The sequence below is a fragment of the Silene latifolia genome, chromosome X, assembly GCF_048544455.1.
Source record: "Silene latifolia isolate original U9 population chromosome X, ASM4854445v1, whole genome shotgun sequence".
In the NCBI taxonomy this organism is placed as follows: Eukaryota; Viridiplantae; Streptophyta; class Magnoliopsida; order Caryophyllales; family Caryophyllaceae; genus Silene; species Silene latifolia.
Window position 1 is genome coordinate 68,856,241 of NC_133537.1, and position 20,466 is coordinate 68,876,706.

Below are 20,466 nucleotides of genomic sequence, written 5' to 3' on the forward strand. Positions count from 1 at the left end.
AAGAAGCTGATTTTTGGCGCTTATAATGGAAAAGGGTAATAAACAAATTAATATTACGTTTCCCCCTACAATTGCATTTTCATAACTAATATATGTACTTGTTAATAATGATGATGTCTCTTGATGTAGGACTCATTGGGTGCTAGCAGCCATCATGCCGACAAGGAATAAAGTTTTCTGGTTGGACTCTTTACATCATCAACCAAACGAGACTTTTAAGCGCTTGATTAATATGTAAGTTTATAATACTGATTTATTTATAATAACATTTTCAATTTTTATTTATAGAAAAAAGCTCTTTCATATTTTTGCCCCTAAAAAAAAGAGTTTCTGCCTCCTTTTTTATTTTTTAAAAAAAGGGACTTTGAGAAGAAAAGAGCAAACGAGCAGGATCAACCCACGAAAGATTCTGATGTTGGCCCTGATTTTATTACGATAACAGGGGTACGTGCTCAAATACAATAACATTAAGTGCAAAATCTGTGTTTAATACTAATACAATACCTAAAGTTCAAGATTCTGATGTGAGCCTTCCCTCGTCTGTTTTTTTTTTTATGTAATAATAGGCCCCTCGCCAGCCAGATAGCATACAATGTGGATACTACGCTTGTCGGTTCATGTTGGAGATTATTAGGCGAAGATATCTCATTATTCCAGAAAAGGTTAGTAATTTAATAATGTGTTTATTACTTTTTTTTAAATTAGAGCTAATGTTGTCTTGCTTGCTGCTATATATACCATGATGTTTCTAATGTTGTCTTGCTGCTTTGCTATATATACCATAATGTCTTCTCTTTGTTTTTTCCATGAGTATGCAATCAACCCGTCACAACAGATTGAGCAAGTACTCAAGTATAGATATAGACGAGGTAAGAGACATGTGGGGCAACTACGTCTTAGAATATAGAAATGCATGATACTCATAGTTTAGATCAACTTATTAGTAAATTTTTTGTTGAAGTTAGGGAATGATTAGTTCATGTAAATTCAACTCCTTGTAATTATATATATATATATATATATATATATATATATATATATATATATATATATATATATATATATATATATATATGATCTTTATTGTGTTTGAATTGAATCTATTGAGTTCGATGAACCCAGTGTGATTTATCTTTGTCTTTGGTATATGTCTTGTTGATATATGCGAGGTTTTTGAATGGCAGAAACAAATTTAATTTTTCAAAACATTAGGAGTTCGTAATAAAAACGGTTACTAAAAAAAACCGTTGTGAAGCCTTTCACAACGGTTAATAAAAATAACACCGTTGTGAATGACTTTCACAAATACCCGCGCATAATATTCAACAACAGGTTTTAATCGAAGAACCGTTGTTAAAAGTCTTCACAATTTTGGAGGTAAAATTACAACAACGGGTATTAAACTAAGAACCGTTGTTACTAAAAATTTCAACAACGGGTATGTAGCATAAACCCGTTGTCAAAAGACTTCACAATTTTGGAGGGAAAGTTACAACAACGGTTATACATACGACAACCGTTGTTATATTATTCCCTCCGAATTTTTGAAACACTTTCCACAACGGAGAACACCCAACAACAACGGCTTTTAACCGTGGTGAATACTTTAGACAACGGTTTCATTAAATAACCAAACCGTTGTAAATACCTTCTACAACGGCCGCTTTAACAACGTCCGCTTTTTGTTTTTACAACGGTTTTTACCCGTTGTTATAGGCTGTATCTGTAGTAGTGAATGTGCTGATGTTATATAGTTCAAGGGAAATGGTGTTAATGTGAAACAAGATCACGTTGTGACAGTGATTATATTGACATGTTATAGTAACAAGTTTTTGATGTTACACAGAAAGTAATAATGTGCTGATGTTATATAGTTCAAGGGAAATGGTGTTAATGTGAAACATGATCACGTTGTGACAGTGATTATAATGACATGTTATAGTAACAAGTTTTTGATGTTAAACAGAAAGTAATAATATGCTGATGTTATATAGTTCAAGGGAAATGGTGTTAATGTGAAACAAGATCACGTTGTGACAGTGAGTATATTGACATGTTATAGTAACAAGTTTTTGATGTTACTTTGTAAAGTAATCGACTGTTCAAGTAATTTTATTCTGATAATAGTGTCTTGATGTTCCAGTTAAAGGAAAATGGTGTTACTGTGAAACGAGATGACGTTTGTAATAGAATTATAACTTGTTGGCAAAAAAATTATTGCAAACAGAAACTGCGTAAATGTTCTACTTTTTTTATTGAAGTAACCATGTCTCAAACAATTACATAAACTGTGTAAATGTTCTTATCTGAAAAAACAAACAACAAAGTAAAGTAATGTCTAAACAACAAAGTAAAGTAATGTCTAAAATGGAATTGACTTAATGTCCATGCTGCTGCATCACCAAGACTCAAACATCCTCTTCAGAAGTGTCCTGTTGAAAATAAAAACAAGTAAATGATGTTTAGTAAAACAAATTTCAAAAGATATATAAACATGTAACAAGGGAAACAAAAAAAGAGAGAATACCGAATATATATCCTTTTTAGGACAATTGCGTTTGTCATGGTTCACCATTTCTTTGCGGCAGCGCACGATCTTTTGGGCTTCGTGATTTCGCAATAGCCTCCTTCCCGGTAGACAAAAGCCTTTTCCATTTGCCCTTGTTATTTGAGATTTTTGGTGGTAAGATTGTAACTTCTGAAGAATTAGTGAAGCCCAACAATTGCTCTATCTCTTTCTCCTTGGATAATACCTCGATGATGCAGATCGACTTCCTCTCTAAAAGCCTTCAAATTTGCGGCTAACTCTTTAATTCGATCTACGAAAGAGTTTTGCAATAGCCATTGTAGAATAAAACTCGACCACACATTAGAAATCTCCATGTTAATAACATCATGCAGGCTCACAATCCTCGACGAGATTCCCAGGGAGAATTGAATAAGGATTTCTATAAGAAACCTTGCACCAGCGAGGGACAATGTATTTTCCGGGAATGCTTTTGAAGGTTAGCGACAAAACCCAAAAACATGTCGCAAAGTAAACCTTTACTTTCAAAAAGTTTGCAAGTACACTTAACATCTTCTGTTGTGGCAGTGTAAAAGACCTGAAATGTAGTATGTCTCAGCTCATCATTTACATCATATACACGAATGTCCCCATTCAAAGGCATACCAGCAAGCCCGCAGATGGAAGTGTGCTTCAATTCAACTTGCACATCATAAAAAACTTTATGAGTATAGACAGATGCAGCATGTAACTCAAACTTAGTCGGCGATGGAGTAGTAACTGGTAAACTGTGCTCACTGTCCTTGTCTAGACATTTTTGTAAGTAACGCTGTTGTTCAATGGCTGTTTCATAACGCAACCAGAACTCAACCAAAGTTCCATAGTGATTCTGATAACGCTTAAAGAAGGAATTTGCACTCTCGGATCTCTGAGTTGTCCTTAATAGGCCTCCCATTGGCATGTCCCTAAAAAATGCTGGAATCCAGAGATGCTTATCACGAAACATACTAGAAAGCCATTTATGGCCACCAAGGTCGAAGTCCTTCATAACTTCAAGCCACCTCTGTTCAAACTCCACTGGTTCTAAACTAGAATCCCACACAACAGAATTCAAACGAGATAGGAAATCAGTTTCTTTGCATGTGATTGCACCCACTTTAGCACTGACTTTTTCCATAATGTGCCACATGCAAAAATGATGACGGGTTGTTTTGAAGACTTTAGGAATGGCAAGTAACATCCCAGGGTCTTGGTCTGTTACGAGACATAATGGTTCTTTTTGATCCATACAGTCCAAAATTTTTTTGAAACACCAAGCAAAATAATGTTCATCCTCATGATCAAGTAAAGCACATGCAAACGTAACAGACCGTTTATGGTGATCAACTCCAGTAAACGGGGTGAATTTCATACGATATTTATTGGTTCCATAAGTAGCGTCATAGCTAAGCGCATCCCCAAATATAGAATAATTCCTCCTACACTCAAAGATCGCCCAAAACACCCGCTCAAACACTTATCATCATCAACCTCATACGCAAAATAAAAACCAGGTTTCATTTTTTTTAACTCTTCAAGGTGATTGATGAAAAGAGTTGCATCCTGTAAACTTATATAGCATTTGACTCCCTTGCAAAATTCTTAAAATCTGTCAAAGTCGCTCCAACATTAGCATAACCATCTGCATATACTTTGCAAAGTTGAAAACTCCTGTCTACCCCAATATTCAACTTTGAATTATCAATTATTTACTTTTTTTGGAAACCAGAAAGATGCCTGACAACTTTATGGAACTCTTTGTCTATAACAGAAAGAAGACGATGATTATGAACAGCAACAAATTGATCGACTCTATAACCTCCACCCTCCACCGCTTCCACTCTCATCATTGCTGGACAACCAACCCTAGTAACTTTAACATTCCTTGAACCTTGAGTCTTAACAGTAGAATCAGTATCAACCTCTTGAGCAGGACACTTCAGTTTCCTCTTATTATCTCTAAAGCCTTGACGATTACAAACAATCGATTTCCTAAGTAATTCAACAGAACGGGTACATTTTGTGGTATGCAGCCTTGGTTCAAACCCACAGGAAATTGCATACACAACATAAAAACACATTGCTGAATCATAATCAACAAAATGCATAGATAGCTTAGGTGTGAAACCCTCCTCAACTAGCCTAGTCCATCTCTGACTACCACCAGGAGTGTAGCTCACTTGAAGTGGATGTATTTTTGTTGGGTGTGATGTGCACGTTGGAGTAAAAACAGAATCACGACAAGATTGGACTTCTGAATAAAACAAAATGATAATAGAAAATAAGAGACTACATATAGCACATTAAAAGGAAGATTACAGTGTATTAATATTATTAAAATAAAACATGTGACAGTGACAGTGACATGAAATGGGTGTTATAGGGATATGGTTTGCTATTCCAGTAATGATTACATATGTTATAGTCATTTATAACATGTTACAGTAATATAGCATACATATTATAGTGACATGGAATCTGTTAAAATAATCATACTAAAGTACATTGTTTGATAATGATGTAACAGCAACATTATGATGATGTTATACTAAGAGCAAAATGATGTTAACATGAGATATTACATATGTTATAGTCTTTTATCGCATGTTACAGTAATATAGCATACATATTATAGTGACATAGAATCTGTTACAGCGATATAGCCTATCTGTTATAGTAATTTCACATGTCAAAATATGTAACTAAAATTTAAAATGCAAACACATAAACAAAAAACAACGCGTAATTCAGAATAAATTTGTTATAGTGAATTAAATTATATGTTACAGTTAGTAAACATGTGGATAGGAAAAAATTAAATTAAAAAAAGAAATAATAGACAGGAACAGACAGGAACAAACGTAATTCAGAACAGGATAAGCTGAAATAAATGTAAAATACTAAAATATAAAGGTAAAGCCGGTTAAAATACACATGCAGACACAATAAAACGATTTAAATTCGAAAAACAAAGGAATTATAGTAATACCTGGATGAATGTCATCTTCAATTAATACGCGAATCAATGGAGTAGAAGGAACAGTCGACAAGAAAACAGAGACCTGCAAAAAACGAAAAAGCAGTGATGAAGAAGCGTGAATCATTTAAAAACCTAATATGCAAGCAATTAGATGAAAAGGAAACCGAAATTGAATAACAATTGTACAATAAGAACAGAAATTACCTAAATCGAAAGGAATCGAAGACTGAAAACATATATGTTGATCGAAGTAAACGCGTAAACCTAGTAATAAAGCAAATAATGAATTGTGTAAGAACAATATGAACAATTGAAGAAAAGTAATCAAATACTGCAATATGATGAAACATAATTCACCAGAAAACGAAGTTGATCGTGAAAGTGATGATTAGCGTGAGAGAAAAGCAAAGAGAGAGAAAGAAGAGAGAGAAAGTTGCGTAAGAATTATGACACAAATTAGTCGTAAAATTTGTTTTTATAAACAATATTAAGCTTAGATTAAATCTCAGCCATCAGATTGACATGATCAAACGGCTAGGGATGGTAGGACGGACTCACCCTAATAACCTAGACTCTCAAGATCCTATCTCTCTCTCTCTCTCTCTATATATATATATATATATATATATATATATATATATATATATATATATATATATATATATATATATATATATATATATATATATATATATATATATATATATATATATATAGTATTAGGATCATGTAAGTCCTCCTCTTTCCCTTGAGTCCATAAGTCCTCCGTAGAGCCCTTGGATGAGGGAAATGGAAGGCTGAGATTTACACAAGAAAAAAGGAGATTAAAGCTAATTAAACCCACTCTCTCACTACCCACACTAATTAATCCTAATTAACCACTAATTCAATATATATACATTTTCCTCCCACCTACTTATCTCTCATCCACACAATTTCCTTCATACACTCTCTCTCTAAAATCCTCTCACTCTCAAAATCCATAAAATTCAAAATCCAAAAAAAATAAAAAAAATTACTCTCTCCCTACCCAACCCCTCCGGCCACCACCACCTACCACACGACCACCACCACCAATCCCCACACCCCCGCCTGCTGCCACCGACCACAACAACCTCCCTCAACCGACCACCAACCGCTCACCCCACTCCTCTCTCTCCTTCCCCCTTGCCACACCGACCACCAGCCGCCCACCCACCACCCCCCTGCTCTTTTTTTTTTCCAGATCTGAGCCGCTTTCACGGACAACGCGCCTTCACCACCACGAACTTCCCTACCCCACCTCGACCTCCCTCCCCGGCCTCATATCTCACGAACTACCCTACCGCACTCCACCACCATTCTCGCAATCAACCACCATAACTCTAACTCTAAGGCCGTAGATCTGGCGGTCCCCACCACACCACGATGCCGGTTGCACTATCCACGAAGATCGACGCCCTCACCTGCTGTCGCCGCCACGCACTTTCTCTTCTCCTTTTTTTCGAGATCTGGATGTGTGTGGTTGTTGTTTGGTGGTGTTGTTGCCGTCGTATGGTGTTGTGATGGTGGTGGGAGAGTTGGTGGTGGTTGGCTGGTGGGATTAGTTGTGGTAGGGTTGTTTGTTTTCAGATCGGTTAAGATGTCGTTCCCTTTTTTTTTAGATGTCGTTCCTTTTTTTTTTAGATGTCGTTCCTTTTTTTTCTTTTTCAAAGTTATTATTTTTGTTATTTATTTTGTTAGATGTTGGGTGTTGTTGTGTGTCCTTATTTTTTTATTCCTTTTTCTTTTTCAGATTTCTTATTAGAAATACCGTATTACACTTTTTCCATTAAAATTAAATTTTTTTCTATTAAAATTACACTTTTTTCTATTAAAATTACACTTTTTTCTGTTAAAGTTACACTTATTAAAATTATAGTTTTCTCTATGAAAATTACATTTTTCTCTATTAAAGTTATACTCATTAAAGTTACACTTTTTTCCATTAAAGTTACACTTTTTTCTATTAAAGTTACATTTTTTCTGTTAAAATTACATTTTTCTCTATTATTAAAGTTACACTTTTATCCCTTAAAATTACACTTTTATCTATTAAAATTACACTTTTTTCTATTAAAGTTACACTTTTTTCTGTTAAAGCTCCATTTTTCTCTATTATTAAAGTTACACTTTTTTCCATTAAAATTACACTTTTATCTATTAAAATGACACTTATCTCCATTAGAGTTACACTTATCTCTATTAAGGGTACCCTCTCAAGGACTAAAGTTATACTTTCAATGGACTGAAGTTACACTCTCAAAGGACTAAGTTACACTCTCAATGGATTAAAGTTACACTTTAAATATGGACTGGAGATACACTCTCAATGGACTAAAATTACAATTTAATGGACTAAAATTACACTTTAATTGACTAAAGTTACACTTCTGGACTAAAATTACAATTTAATGCACTAAAGTTACACTTATGGACTAAAATTACACTTTAATGGACTAAAATTACACTTTAATGGACTAAAGTTACACTTCTAAAAGATAAAAGTTACACTACTTATAAATCACTCAATTTCCAATGAGTTGTGTTAAAATTTGAAAAAAAAAATAATATTTCTCAAAATATGACGTAAACTTGCTTCAAAATTTCAAATTTATCGTAAAACGCAAAATTTGTCGTAAACTTGCTTCAAAATTTTAAATTTCAAAATAATATCCGTCAAAACCGCTTTCTTTTTGTTAAAATTACACTTTTTTTTGTTAGAGTTACACTTTTAAAATAGTAAAAGCGTCATAAAATTTGTACAAACTTTCTCTCAAAAAAAAATAAAATTTGTAAAAACTTGAAAATATAAGAAGGCAAAAGATAGTGTTAATTGGGTAGAATAATCAATTAGTGAATGTATAATTAAAGCTAGAGAGAGAAAGTCGAATTAATTAGTGTTAAGTGTGTTTCTTGCTTTCAATCTCAACCATCAATATTGGAAGATCCAAGAGATGTAGTGAGGACTTAGGGACTCAAAATAAATGAGAGACTTATATGAACTTGTCTCCCCCTCTCTCTCTCTCTCTCTCTCTCTCTCTCTCTCTCTCTCTCTCTCTCTCTCTCTCTCTCTCTCTCTCTCTCTCTCTCTCTCTCTCTATATATATATATATATATATATATATATATATATATATATTCACCACATAATTAATAGTCATGAAATATATGTTGCCACAAAAGCTTAGAATGTTATCATTGAAATAAAAGATTAAATATTTCTTAACGTGATTAAAAAAAGACCATATGACAGTACATAAATAGAAGATTGCTCATAACACATGTATAGGTAAAATTGGTTCCTAAAATGATTACATAATAAGTAAAATTGGTTATATATGATACAAAAATTACTATTGAAATAAGGGACATGAAATTGATGCAATTTTTGAGAGTCTCTTCTGCATATTTTATAATTCTCTTCGCTTCTCAACCATTAGCTCGATTAGAAAATCTGAAACATCAATGGTTCGGTTTAAATTCATCGTCAAAAGCTACCAACCAAAACAATATTTATAACTTCACAAACTACTCTTAGTAAAGAGGTAAGTAAAGGTCGGATCCCAAGGGACGGGTATTGATGTAGGATTCTCAATTGCAAATAGCTATGTCTTAGGGTGTCACAACTTGGGTTGAGATGGAATTGGTCTAAACTAATTAACAAGATGAAAGTAAAGTAATGAAAACAAGCAAGGCAATTAAAATCAGATGTAAACAATTGATTAAAAGCACTACGGTGTCATGGGTTCATAGGGGATTCATGGGAGTTGATCATACAAACATGTTCTCAATTATATAGCAAACACTTATTGTTGTGATGGGACTGAGTTGGTGTATAAGCTTAAAATCCCTAAGAAGGTTTGGGTCCCGGAGCCGAATCGATTAGATTGTAAAACACCTACAAGTCAACTTAATCCTTCCTATCCAACTATATGCATGGTCTAATGAGGCTCGAGTTGGTGTATAAGCTTACAAGCTTCATTGAAAAGATAGGTGATGGTAAAAAATGCAAGGATTCATAGGCTCGCATTTCATCAAACATAACATGTGCATAAGTTGAAATCACAACAAGCAAGCAATTTAATTATGAAAACACATTAGATTAAGCATGAATCATTCCCCATGTTTATTTTCCCTAGTTACCCATTAACCCTAGCTAAGGAATCTACTCACTCATTATCAAGTTCAACATGTTAATAAGGTTGTCAATCAAACTAACAAAGCAAAACATGATGAATAAATGAAAGTGATTAACACTAATTAAACAAGATTAAGAGAGAATTATACCTATGGAGATGATTCCAAATAATAAAGCAAAGAATAATAGAAGTACTTGATGATTGATGGAAGGTTGTCAATCCTCCAAATAAACCCAAATAATCTTCTAATTACCCAAAATAAAGGAAGAACAATAGAGAAATTAAGGAAAGATTAAGATGTGATTAATATTGAGAAATTGTATTACAACTAAATTAAGACTAATTTGAGAGAATTACAACTTGATTAAGAGATGGTTAAGAAGTGATTAGGAATTGATTAAGATATTATTAAGAGATGCCTCTAATCTAGGTAGTACAAGGGGTATTTATACTAAAGATTAGGTACAAGGATTAGGGTTACTAAGGGCTTAAATGACTATTAAGACCCTAAGAAAAGTTGAGGAAATGCTCCTCTCGAGGGAAATGAGTGGATCCCCTAGCTAGTCTTACCACGATCCGCCCGTCCTGTGGTGTGGCACGGGCTCTTCTGACTTGTGATCCGCTCGGATCTTATGGGAGACGCTCGGCTCCTGGAGCTGCAAGCCGCTCGTCCTGGGAACAAGACGCCCTGATCTTGGTGTTGTGAGACGCCCGGATCGTGCTTGATCCGGTCGGATTCCTGTACAGACTGCTTCTCTTCTTTAGCTCCCCAACAATCCGCAAGGATCGTGTTAGGGATGACATGATCCTTTCGTCATTTCCCATTTCACTTTATTATCTACTTAGGCCTCTAGTGTTGGTCTTCTCTTTGATGCTTGGTCATTAGATGTGGTCAATTTAACTCCATTTCGCCTCATAAATGCAAGGTTAGCAATCCTTTCCTACCAAGGAGACAAAACCTCAAAGAATATGCAAAATAGAAAACTAAAGACAATAAATGACCTAAATATGTGCTAAAAAGCATAGGAACGAGGTTAATTCGGGGACTAAATGTGCTCAAATATGAGTCACATCAATCAATAATTGCACATACAATTATAGAGGTCACAAAATTATGCAAAATGTATACAAAAAAAGCATTAAGTAGTCACATATTTGTAAAAAAAAAAAAAAAGATGAAAAAATGTGTATTATATATTGTCATCGTAGATAGTAACATCATGCAATAAAATGATCACAAACATCACCAACAAGACAAAACAATTTTAATGGTCTAAAATTTGTACACAAACTAGTTTTAAACCGTGCAAATTGCACGGGCATGCTGTTTTAAAATTTGTTATTAAAAGTATAAATTATTCATGATTTATTTTATTGTTCAATTAAGTTGAGTTCTAAAACAAATAATATTTCAGATTTTAAATGTGTAATACAAATTTCATTTAGGAGTTGTTTGGTAAATGACATATTGGTTAATTTTTAGCATATTCAGGGGTTTTAGCATGTTTGGCCAATCAATATGCTAATTTTAGTGTTTGGCAAACAGCATATTGAAACAACATATTTGGGGGTCAATATGTTGTTTTACAAATATGCTGCTCACCCCAGCATATTGGTTAGCATAGGAAATTTTTCTCCATTTTACAAACAAAACTGACAATCTACTAATCGTAATCTGTCAATTACCAAACACTCAAATTAATTCTGCTAATTATAATATGCTAGTCAAACCTTTTGTCTGCCATTGATAATCTACTTATGCTGAAATTAATTTGATGTTTACCAAACAGGGTCTTACAATAAGCGTAAATGGTAATTAGGGTTAATTTGCCAAGTAATTATTGTGACTATTTTACGATAAAAATGTAAATATTTCCTAATAAAAATGTTATCATCAATATTTTTTTTTTGTTAAAATGTGATAGTTTTAGTTACTTCTTAAAATATTTTATTATTAAATAGACACTTTTTAAAATGTTTATATGTATTCATCTTATGTTGAGACCGTCTTAAGAGGAACATACTAAAAAAAATATCAAAGTGTTAAAAATGATCTATACACTTTATGTAAATAAAGCTACGAATTCTGGAAAAACTACCATGTACAATCACATTATTATATACTCCGTACAATATAGTTTATACAAAACTCTTCTAGACAAATATAATATATAATAATAACAACCTTAGTACTATCGAAACACCGTTTGTCCAACTCGAACTCAAAAAGATAATCTAACCTATTAATAATCCTCATTATTAGAGTCAATCTTCACCTGATCGGTAAATAGATAAATTTATTCAAGATTTGTATTTAACTATAATTCTCAAAATACATAGTATGTATTATGTATTGACTTTTTGAATTTTGAGATAAATATGTTTATATTTGTTTTAAACCATAGTTTATCACATGATTACTCAAGTGGTTAACATATAAATAATGTAATTTCTTGTCATGTACGTGTAACAACTGATAAATATTTTTTATACTAACGCGATACTGAATATATTAAATCAGCTAATGTGTAGTCTTACTAATATCATATACTCCGTATTAAACTAAATAATTATGAAAACTAAAAATAATCATATATTTTTAATGAAAATAAATAGTTGAGTAAAATGGTGTGGATCCGACCTTTATTTGGCCTTAACTTGACCCGTGCAACCATATATGTGAGGAAATGTTTATCAAACGGAGTATGATTTTGTATTTAACTGATTTAAACTTACTCTTTTTACAACCACCAACAAATGTAAGACAAATTCTCTTATCAGACGGTCTGACAATAACAACAGTACAGTATTGTGAGACCTCCGACATAAGAGGTGGTTACTTTTTCAATTGCATTTTTTCCTTTTTATTTTGTTAGTTATTACTCCCTCCTATTATCTATCTTCTTCCATATTGCTATATTTAGTGGAATGATAGTATGTGGTGGAAAATGAAAGTAGGAGAGAGAATGTGGGGTTACATGTAATATTAACCACAAATTGATAGACAAAAAAGGAAAGCGGAAGATCATTGTGACTTACCGGTTAAGTAAATGTGTAAGATGTTAGTGAATCGGAGGGAGTAGTAGATATCGCAAACTGGTCAACCGTGTCAGGATTGAGTTGGGTTAATTCGGGTTTGAGTGGTTCTGATTTGTAAGATTTTGGGCCGATCGGGTCATTTAATTATTACCCTGAATAATGTGAATATGAAATTATTTGGACTTCCATAAAATTTGGTTTCTCGAACAAATGTTCATAGTCTAAATTCTCAAAAGAATGATCAATCCACTGATTCATTAAGTGACCCAACGTCAAGTAGCCCATTGTCGATAAATTACTTCCTAATTGCAAACCCTATACTGCCTTTTCATTCACATAGATAATAGATATAGTATTCATTAGTGACAGACAATTACTAAATCAATCTGATTCTTTCTCAAACTCCATCTCCTCATGGCAGCCTCACTCATTATCCTCTCATCCTCGCCTCAAATCTCGTCTAACCATTGATTCTTTCTCAAACTCCCTCTCCTCTCACACTCCTATTCTCTCATTTCCCCTCTCTCTAAATTTTCAATCTCTATCACCAATTAAAGAAGCAAGATTTTCGTTGGTCTGATTCTTTTTAATGTTTTTTTTTTTTTACATTTGCCTGTATGCTCACCGAATTGATATGAACTCCTTGCATTTGTTTTGTATTTTAAGGAGTTCAATATTGTAGATCTGTAATTTTTGGTGTGATAAATTATTATTTTTGTTTTAACACTTTAAAAAAAACTCATTTTTCAGGTATTTTAAGCATGTTTAAGCACTCCCTTAATATTTTCCCCGATAAAAGATACGGAGTAGTTGTTAAATTTATTTCTGCCATTTAAACATTTTTTTCATTTTTCATGTTCCTCTTCCATTAATTTTTGGATTTTTCTGCTAACATTACAATGTGTTTTTGGAGATTAGATTATATTATTCTTGGTTATTTCTGCTAAATTGATGAGTCGGTTTAATCAAATTATTTTAATAGTCTCATGATTCTAATTTTTTTTCCTGACGTTAAATTTTACGGACGGTATAAATACATTGTAAATTTGTAATCACGTGTTAATTATTATTTAGACAATTCTCTAAATTAAATTCCGAGCAATTCCAATTATATGTAAATATCAATTATAATTGTTTTAAATTACAATTTACCCTCAAGTGTATTATGTCAGAAATTTATATATTTAAGTTGTATTTATCGTAATTTGAATTGTTGCTATTGTAATTGCATTAATAATTCAAACTGATGTAATCTTGTATTATAATTGAACAATTTTGAGTAAGAAACATTGAAGTCATCTAATTAAATTGATAGCATGAACGTGCTTCCTGAAATTTCGGAAGTGCAAAAGACCTTTGAATAGTCAACATTCAACCACAGACTGACAACTCAGCTTTGTGGTTGACCCTTTGTTTAATAAAGGGGATGACACGAAAATGATGACAGATCAGATTTAACTCATCGAGAACCTTAACAAAACACAATAATCAACACCAAGTATCTCATAAACCTTAATATGTGATTATAAAATCAAAAACAAAAGAATGCTAAACCGTATTTATATAAGTATAATAATCACCACCCGAGTATTTTACTTTAAGATGATTTATAATAGATTAAAAAGAAAAAAAATTGAAAAAAGAAGAAGAATTAAACTGATGATAATCAACGAAAAGGAAGAAGAAAACCCATTAAAATGAATAAAAATAAAGGAGGTGCATTTTTTTTTCCAGAAAATATCCAAAGTTCAAGCTTTAAGATGATAAAAAAAAAATTGTTTAGAAAAATAAGCAAAATAGAACAAAACAAATCCCATACCTCTTCTTCATACTTTTTTTGAAGGCTACCCATCTGTAGTAGATGGGTTGGTAATTATACCTCTTCTTCATACTTGTATCGTTTGTTGGTAGATTTTCAAATTATAGTTCTTTCTTTTCATAAATCAAATTGTAATTCTTTAAGAAGTAAGATAAGGGTGATGATTTGATAGAGAAAAGAAGAAAGAGAAATGTGTGGGAATTGTAAATCTCAAAAGAAGAAGAAAGAGAACAAGTCTAGGGAGTAGGAATTATAAAATATAACATTACTAGATTTTGTGCCCGTGCGTTGCACGGGTACTAAAATTTGTTATGACTGAAAATAGTTACACACTATATGGCACTGAAATTTAGTATGACTAAAAATAGTTGCACTCCTACCTATTGAAACATTGTCTATACCTACACCAAAAACTATCCACTTGTTATAGATTAATATTTTTACCCCCCCAAAGCAGTGGATTAGTTGGAATTCATCCAAGTATTGTATGTACTAGTATTGGTGCCCGGCTTCGCCCGGGCTACCTCTACTTCCATTAAAAAAATTTTCTCATTAAATAAAATTATTTAAAGTTGCATAACTCATAAATTTATCATTAATATATTTTTTATAACATATCCTAAAATTACGATGAAATAAATTTTGAGACAAATTCACTATTCCCGCTATTAATATTTTACTCTTATTAATGAAAAAATATCAATAACATTTCACTACATGCCCGTAATTATTGTTACTTTCACTACTCCCGCCGTAATTATTGTTACTGTCACTAATCCTGCATTAATATTTATAATTTCACTACTCCCGCCGTAATTATTGTTACTTTCATTATTGCCGCATTAATATTGATTATTTCACTACTCCCGTTGTTGTTTCTACCACTCTCACTAATCTCGTTGATAATATTGTTACCTTTACTATTTAAATGAGTAATTACTATCACAAAAATTCTATCGTCCTCCGGGAGAGGTACTGACTCCTCACACAAACACATTCCACCAAGTGGAATATTATAATGACTTGTGTGTGAGGAGTACCGACCTCCGGGAGGACGGTAGAATTACTCATACTATCATATAACTTTATTCAATGTTACTACAATTCTTTTTTTTTTTACTGATGACATTACTTTTACTACTTAAGCATGCAATTTTTTATATATTTACATAAATATATTACATATATGCATTAAATCATATCGAAAGAAGTATGCAGTATTATATATTATGGAATCTAACTTGAATTATTTATAACCTGCTTATTATATTTTTGTATGTTAAATAATTAACATCTCTATACATCTAATAAATTATAAAGTTGATTTTAAATTTAATATATAATTTTATGATGATAATAATTAGTATCATAGGTGTGCATGTTTATACTAATTAATTATTTTATTTTAAGGAAATTGACCATCTCCTAGTCTTCTATAAATATTTAGGAAAATTACCAAACATCTTCTTTCTTTTACTCTCCTTGAAATTGACTATCTTAATTAATTATTTTATTTTAAGGAAATTGACCATCTTAATTAATTATTTTATTTTCAGGAAATTGACCATGTTTAGGAAAATTACCAAGCTTCTATATAATTTAGTTTTAACCCAAACTATATAATATTTGCATTGAGATCCCTTAATCGGGTCCATCACACGGTGCTAGTAATTTAAAACTATATACTATAATTAATTTGTATAAGTTTCTTTAATTACATTGAAGTCCCTTGGTTTCTGGAATTAATATATAGTATTGATATGCAAACTCTTTAGATAAAAATCGAAAATAGGACCATGTTTAGGAAAGATGAGTTATTTGATAAGATTCCACAATTAGTTTGTTCCATGCATGGTGGAAAGATATTTGCACATAAATAAGTCTTTTATATTTCTACGGAAATATTTGAACTAAATACATTCTACATTAATTGGAAAGGTAAGACATTGTAAGTTGCATGGGAAGAACCATTTACATATAATACAAATACACAATTGACTAAATTTTTTCAATGTAAAAGTAGTTCGTAAATAAGTGATAAAGATTTGAATAATTGTTCTTATATTTTAAAGATATTAACCTTTTCATAAATTAGCAATGTATAGTAGGTATCGATATATACTCTTGTTTGGGGCATTATCAAATTCTACTACCCGTCCAATCCCATATGTTAATTCGTATTATCTTGTAAAACAAATACTAAAACTTGTTTTTATCTTCTCCCATTTATTATTATTCTCACAAAAACGAATAAACAATCTATTGGTTTGGTCAATAACTCTTTATTACTTGAAGCCTTGACAAAATGTTGTATTGTTCGTATTAATCGTTTTCATTAACGGCCTTGTCAATACAGAGTATAAATTAAATAGATATTGTTTTACATATGTAGGAAAATACATCACACTATTCACTAATAATTGCTACAGATTAGAGTTTCTATGAGATCAAAACACAAAAAAAAAAAATATTTATGCCTTAAACTCACGAGAAGATCAATTCACATACAACTACAATTACAATGCATAGACCTCCATGTCTAAGCTTAGCATCGTTGTTAGTTTGTTACTCGTAGTTTAGATCTAATGTGAATTAAATAAAAAATTTCATCGGAAATGATTCTTAATGTTTCCTTTTAAGTGCGTTTGTAGTTTCCTTTTAACCACACCAATAATATGTTTTCAAAAATAATTCTTAATGTGCTGGTTTCACGTGGAAGTACATCTTTGTTGATGATGCATAATAGTCATATTCTTCATGAGGATTCATGCAATAAGGTTTGTAGATTTAATAAAGTTGTAAAATAATGAACATCCTACTCACAAGTCACAACCTACGTTTCCCTTCCCATGTTCCCCCACCAGACTTCTGAAATTGCTTAACCATTTGGCGTCAACAGCAACAATTAAGAGTCAGGAACAACAATAGTAACAATTAAGACGAATTACTCTTTTTAATTTCTAATTCATTAACTGTTGTAATTAGGTATATAGTAATCAATGGAGTAGTATAATTCAATTGCAAATTCTGGAAAATCAGCATGTATTATTTGTAATTCAAATGTAAATTTCATACTATAATAGTCGAATGATTATATTTTACAATTAAGGGAATGAATTTTAGAAATGGAAAATTCGATTCGAGTTACGGTTTCGTCGCAGAGCAGCAGGGGTCTTGTAAATCTGACGACCACACCATGGTTTGAGTCGTCTAAAGTAGACCTCAACACCGTGTATAGGTCGGCGTTTGGGCCGTTGGTGGCCGCTTGGCGGGACATTCACAGGTCCTCGATTAGGTCAAACCTGTGTTTGATCCGCGCTATGTTGGACCGGTACTGGGACACGACGTCGTCGTTCCACATGGAGTTTGGGGAGGTTGGCGTGACTCTGGAGGACTTTGCCATGGTGTCCGGCCTTCCCTGTGGTGAGCTGCCCATTGAGTTTACCGCGACTCCGGAGAGAGTATCCTCTTCTGCGGTCACTGCTTTGATTGGTACTGCTTTGCTGGAGCCTTCCGACGTCACTCCGTACTTGATTGCGAGTTCTTACGTGAAGGACCACTTCACTGAGAGGGTGGCAGGTGTTGTTCCGGCGCCGTTGACGAGCCCGGAGGCAGAGACTGAGGCCGACGCGAGGGAGGCGCGGCTGTGGTTGTGGTATTTCTTGGGTGCCACGTACTTTGGCGACAAGGGCGAGCGCTTGTCGACCAAGGTGCTTCCTCTTCTTGCCGACCTTGACGCTTTGGGTCGGTTTGACTGGGTTACGCCGGCTTTGGCGAGTTTCACCCGGTACTTGCACGCGGCGGTGCGTCCGGAGACAGTGGGAGCGGGTAGTGCCCCTGCTCTGGTTGGTCCCGACCTCATCTTTGAGGTACGAGTGCTTTTTTTTGGTAGTTTTTTTTTACTTTGATTTTGATTTTGACTTTGGCAATTTTTGAGAAATTGGCTAATTTGTGTTTGCTGTGTTTGATTACAGGCTTGGTTGTATGCTTACTTCACTCCTCTGCGTCCGGGGACTACAGGCGGTGTTCCCCGGCTAAACACCTGCTTTTGTGAGGGGTTGGACGGTGAGTCGGAAGAGGTCGACTAAGTCGACCTACGAGGACTGCAGGCGTCGCGTGAACAAGCTTCGGATTGCTGATGTAAGTTCTTGCTCTCTTCCCCTTCTCCTTTATAGAGTTGGATAGATATAGGATGACTAGGTAGCTTATGAAGCCCCCAGTTAGCTGAGTAGCTTGGTTTTGAATGCAGTTTGTTGGGCGGCCTTGGGAGCACTACACGGAATGTCGGCTGCCGTCACGGAGCGTTTGCGACCTCGCAGCTCCCTGCGCCTGTACCTGGAGACGGCGATTGAGCCGGTTTGGTACTTGGGCGAGCGTCTAGTTCGCCAGTGCTTTACCGAGACTTTCGGCGTCTTTGGTTGACCCGCCTGGGGTGTTGTTCCAGGAGTCGACTCCTGATGAGGTTGAGGAGCACCTTCACGGTCGAGGAGGTGAGGAGATGTTGCTGCGGGACGCCGACTACGACACCTTCCGGTTGTCGAGGCTTGCTTGGTACCCGATCGAGGTATGTTTTCCTCTTTTATTTGTTTTCATTGCCTCCCTTGATAGGAGGGTTTGTCATTTTTGATGTGGATCCAAATGGCAGGGAGGAGTCGACCGGCGATGAGGACTCGGCCCACTTTCCCGACGGAGACCACTTTTCGGGGGCCGAGGTGGCGAGGAGCTTGATTGCGCTTACGGAGCCGCGGTGGCCGAGGTGGCCGATGTTGGCATGGAGTGGAGGTTGACTGTTCTGAGGGTGAGTTCCTCACCTGAACACTTTCTCCCATTATACTTTGCCTTGTATTGAAGGACATTTTTGTTTTGTAAGTGACGACTGTTAGCCACCAGAACTTGTGGCGGATGGTTAACCGCTGGAGAGCATTTGCTGGTGACCTGGCTAGGAGGGAGGCTCGGCTTTCTCAGGTACGTTTTGTGTGTTGCTTTTGTATATTTGGTGTTGTATTTCACGTTTTTAGATCTTGAGGATCTGTTATTGTGTTTGGCAGGGCACAGTGGATCCGGTGGAGCTTGCTCTGGTCCGTGTTGAGTTGGAGGCAGCCAGGTCGACGATCGCAGGCCAGGAGATGGGGATCATCCGTCGGGACCAGGACTTGAGGCGTCACGAGGACGAGCTGCGGAGCCGAGACGCGGAGATTGCCTCTCGAAGGCTCGATTGGCTGCGGCGGAGGAGCTTCACGTCGAGATGGAGCGTGAGACGCCGGAGAGTTCCGGAGAGGAGTCTGAGCTGGTGGTGATGTCTGCGTTGGCGGCGACTCCTAGTGAGACCAGGACTGGTCCGATGGGAGACGTCGAGTAGTTGTTGTAGCTTGTCCGTGTCTTGGACTCTTGCCTGTACATATTTACATTTTGCGTGAGGCGGTTTGTATATATGTGTTTTTGGATTGTGGTTTGTTTTGTGATTTTTGGCTTTTTTGTGTTGTGTTTCGGAGGAGCGCTTGTCGGCTGTTGATTCTCCATTTGCTTTGCACCAGTTCCTGCATCGTTAGTGTAGAAAAACAGGCAACAGATAGCACGTACGCATAAACGTAAACACGTAGAAGCATTTGATTGAAACACGTAAAGCATTTAAAAATCAAAATTAACCAAGATGACTTGAAGTTAAAATTGAAATTTTGAAACGAATTTTGAAAATTCCGTGACAAAATCGTCACGTTCGGAATTCAAAAGGAATTGATTTGAAAATTTGAGCAATTAACTCGTGTCGTGAATTAAATTGCGTCGAAATTATCGAAGTTGACTCGAAAAAACTCAAACTCAAACCGTCAGGTAAGAATTTTTAGAAAAGGATTTTTGTGAGTATTTTTGATTTTTGGTTTTTGAGGTCAAGACTCGAATTTGTGAGTGCTTGAATTTTTGAGGA

The 20,466-nt window shown here is 34.5% G+C and overlaps 1 protein-coding gene across 1 annotated transcript; it reads right to left on the reverse strand.

Annotated features, from left to right (window-relative positions):
• Positions 1-2,948: 2,948 nt before the first annotated feature.
• On the reverse strand, positions 2,949-19,372 carry LOC141617561 (protein FAR1-RELATED SEQUENCE 5-like). The gene is made up of 4 exons (XM_074434747.1): positions 19,355-19,372; positions 5,535-5,607; positions 4,259-4,799; positions 2,949-3,984 (listed from the first exon to the last, which is right to left on the reverse strand). The coding sequence occupies exons 1-4, from the start codon at positions 19,370-19,372 to the stop codon at positions 2,949-2,951; spliced, it is 1,668 nt and encodes a 555-aa protein (XP_074290848.1).
• Positions 19,373-20,466: the final 1,094 nt, after the last annotated feature.

What these genes read in the sequence shown, in the direction of transcription:
- LOC141617561 (XM_074434747.1), bottom strand. An exon ending in TGAAGATGACATTCATCCAG is followed by an intron (nt 4,800 to 5,534) that starts GTATTACTATAA and finishes TGTTTTATTCAG; the next exon opens with AAGTCCAATCTTGTCGTGAT. An exon ending in CTTTCTGGTTTCCAAAAAAA is followed by an intron (nt 3,985 to 4,258) that starts GTAAATAATTGA and finishes CTTTGAGTGTAG; the next exon opens with GAGGAATTATTCTATATTTG.